This window comes from Pediculus humanus, genomic scaffold (genome assembly GCF_000006295.1).
Source record: "Pediculus humanus corporis 1103172107372 genomic scaffold, whole genome shotgun sequence".
NCBI classification, from domain to species: Eukaryota; Metazoa; Arthropoda; class Insecta; order Psocodea; family Pediculidae; genus Pediculus; species Pediculus humanus.
The window spans coordinates 78,833-82,207 of record NW_002987000.1 but is presented as its reverse complement, the minus strand read 5'-3'; the positions used below and the strand labels follow the sequence as shown (position 1 = coordinate 82,207).

The 3,375-nt window shown below is 30.4% G+C and overlaps 1 protein-coding gene across 1 annotated transcript; it reads right to left on the bottom strand.

Moving 5' to 3' along the window:
- Window positions 1-1,552: 1,552 nt before the first annotated feature.
- Window positions 1,553-3,059, bottom strand: Phum_PHUM017910 (uncharacterized protein; the record flags this gene model as incomplete). Its single annotated transcript, XM_002422776.1, has 4 exons — window positions 1,553-1,599; window positions 1,890-2,222; window positions 2,532-2,672; window positions 3,020-3,059. 4 exons carry the CDS (start codon window positions 3,057-3,059, stop codon window positions 1,553-1,555), a joined length of 561 nt encoding a protein of 186 aa, XP_002422821.1.
- Window positions 3,060-3,375: the final 316 nt, after the last annotated feature.

Sequence of the window (3,375 nt, the reverse complement as noted above, 5' to 3'; positions counted from 1 at the left end):
AAAAAAATTTTTACAACCCCCCACTCCCCCCAAACGACCCAAAAAAAGACGCGCGAAAAAAAAACGTGGAATTAGTGATTAAAATGGCAACCAACTATTGAAAACAAAAAAAAATTTTTTTCTCAAAACTCTTCATTTAAAAAAAAAAAATGGTGGGAGTGGGATCGTCGTCGTCGTCGTCAGGCGGGGGGAGGGAGGGGAGGGGCCAGTATTAAAAACCTAATTAAGATTGAACAGTTGGAAGTTTCGAAAAGTCCAAAATAATAATAATAATAATAATAATGGGGGAAATAAAAAAAAAAAACAGAAAACAAAAACAAAAAAAAAAAAAAAAAAGAAAAGTTTTTCTCCAGTTTTTCCTCTGACTTATTTTTCTTCCCTTTTGATTTTCTTAATTAATTTACCCCCATAGAAATTCTCATTTATTTTATGGTCTTGGAATCCGAAATTCAAAACTTTTTCTTCTTTCATACCCCTCCCCTCCTCCTCTCCCTCCTCTTTCCCCTCTCTTATTTATTGCTTTTTTTTTTTTTTTTTTAAACCATGTAATGAACCTGCCCCCCCATTCATCAGGTTTTCAAAACCGTAAAAAAAAAAAAATCCTCATCAATGGAATCGATGATGATTAGAAAATTTTTTGCTTCGGTTAAAAACGACGTCATCTTGGGGGTCTATTGCTTTCTAATTAAAAAAAAAAAAAAACTCGTTTGTTTGTTTGTTGTTTGCGTTTGTCGTAAGTGAGTCCACGCCCTCACGCACACGCACACGGACTTATTCCCATGTTATTATTATTATTATTATTATTATTATTATTATTATTGGTTTTAATTAATAAAATTAAAATTTTATAATTAAAAAAAAAAAAAAACATTTAAATTTTAAATTATCGTTTGTCGTTGTTGTTTGTTTATATTTTTCCTCATACGTCACGACCGCCTTTTTTATTTATTTATTTATTTATTATCATTATTATTTCGGTTTTAAAAAAATAAAATAAATTGTTAATTTAATCAATTGAAATTATTTTGTTTTTTTCGGTCTTATGTACGACCGCTGGAGAAATTTTGGAGAATAAAAAAAAATGGTTGTTAAAAAATTTCGAATCGTTTTCGACATGATTCATGGAGAATCCGAGATAAATTTTTCTCGTTTGTTGTTTGTTCGATTAAAAAAAAAAAAAAATTAAAAATTAAAAAAAAAACGTTTCAGGTTTGGACAAAAAAAAATTTTGTTTTAAGTTTTCAAATTTTTCTTTTCCATTTTCTTTTTTAAAGAAATTTTTTTCAGTTGACGTCATCGATTTTTAAAATCTCCCTTTTCTCTTTTCTCTCTCCCCCCTCTCCCTTCTCTTTTCCTCTTACGCGAATTTAAACGTAACCGAAATAAAATTTTCTCCGATTCATTTAAAATAAACTTTAGAAAGAAAAAAATAAAAAATATTCTGGAGAAAAAAAAAGAAAAAAACGGGAAGTTGCGACGGTGTTGGGGGGGAAGAAGGAGGGAATGGGGAACGGAGGGGGGGTTACTGGAAATATCGACTGTCTTATTGTTTTCAACACATGACAAAAAAATATCCCAATAAAAAAACAATAAAAACGTCTGATAAATAAAATAAAATAAGGAAAAAATATAAACACAAGTGAAAGGAAAGCATTCATTATCCTTTGAATTTTGTTTTGCGTTTATAATATTTGCCAAAGGTCGTGAAGAAAAACGTTGTGAATTCCTTTGATTATTCCTTTGGACAAAAACCAAACGAGCTTTTCTTCCCTTCGTCCTCCCCCTCCCCTCTTCCACCTCCCGGAAACAATCGCCGGGAAATTTATTTTCACGCGTTCTCCAAGAGCGACAAACACAAACACAAACGACAAAGATTATTTTTGACTTACCTTTGACTTTTTGATCCACGGGTTCCTGATAAATCACCGCCGTGTCATTTCTCATCAGATATTCTTTTATTTTTTCTTCTTCCACGTCGTATTTTTTCCGACGATCTTCATCATTTCTATCGTTATTTATTTCACCATTTTTATGTTTGTACACGTTATTTAAATCTTTAACGGTTTTAACGACGATCAATGGGGTTTTCGTTTTAGGTTTTTTAAGGCTTATCACGTTTCCGTTTTTCTTATCATCGAATAATAATAATTTTTCAAGGTTAACAACGTTCGTTTCGGAAAATTTTTTTTTCGTCGTTTTCCCGTTCATCACATTGTTTGTTTCTTTTTTATTTATCAAACCGTTGTTGTTGTTGTTGTTTGTCGTTTCGTTAATTATTTTTTTTAAATTATAACCGTAGGTTGAATTATTTAATTGAGAACAAACTATTGGCACTTGGGTGTTGTTTGTTGTTGTTGTCGTTGTTGACGTCATCGTCGTCGCGATAGAATCGTCGTCGCAATCCTTATCATCATTTCCGTTTGTTATTACGTAATCATTATTAATTTTTTTTTTTTTATCCGTTTTCGGGAAAATTTTTTCATCTTCATTCCCGTTTTCCTCGTTATGAAATTTGCCACCGACGTCGCTACCGTCGCTACCTCCACTCCCGTCGTCCTCGTCCGAATTATATTTAAATTTTTCTTTCATTTTCGAATCGACGACGTCATTTTCATAAGAATATTTTTCTGACACGTCTTTTAACGTTTCCGTCGAAAATTCATCGAAATCAACTGAAATGAAAAAAAAACAAAATAATAATAATAATAATAATAATAATAAATTTTAATTAAAAAGGTTTGGAAAAAACGAGGCGTCGCCTAAAATTTATTTGAAAATTATTTTTAAGGTGGACATTTTTATTCTTATCGTGGTATCAGATAACAAAAAAAAAAAAAAAAAATGTTCGTGTCAGGAAAAAGGTTTGGAAAAAATATTCACAAATCCGAAATGATTATGCCGATACACGTTTTAGTGGCATCACGCATTTATAAAATGTTTGGATATGTGTTACGCAACATTGACGGTGATGATGATAATAATAATGATGATGATGATGATGATGGTTTTCAAAGCTTACGATAAGCAGTGTCCGTTACTTCATCCTCCCTTTTATACATTTTTCATAGTTCTTAGAGAGAGAGAGAGAGAAAAAAACTTTCAACGATATATATATATGAAAGCTTTGACGTCATTCGCATATAAACATAAAAACCTCTTATTTTATTTCTCTCTCTTTCTTTCTCTTTTTCTCTTTTCTATCCATTTATTCTCTCTCTCTTTCTCTCTTTCCTCTTATAATAATAAATTCTTTTTATGTCTCTTAAGAGTTTCGGGAAAAAAAAAAGTTTTTTTCTTTCAACTTTTTTTTTTTTTAAATAAAAAAAATTGTTTTACAAATTGTTTTTATTTGTTTATCGAAACATTTACATATAC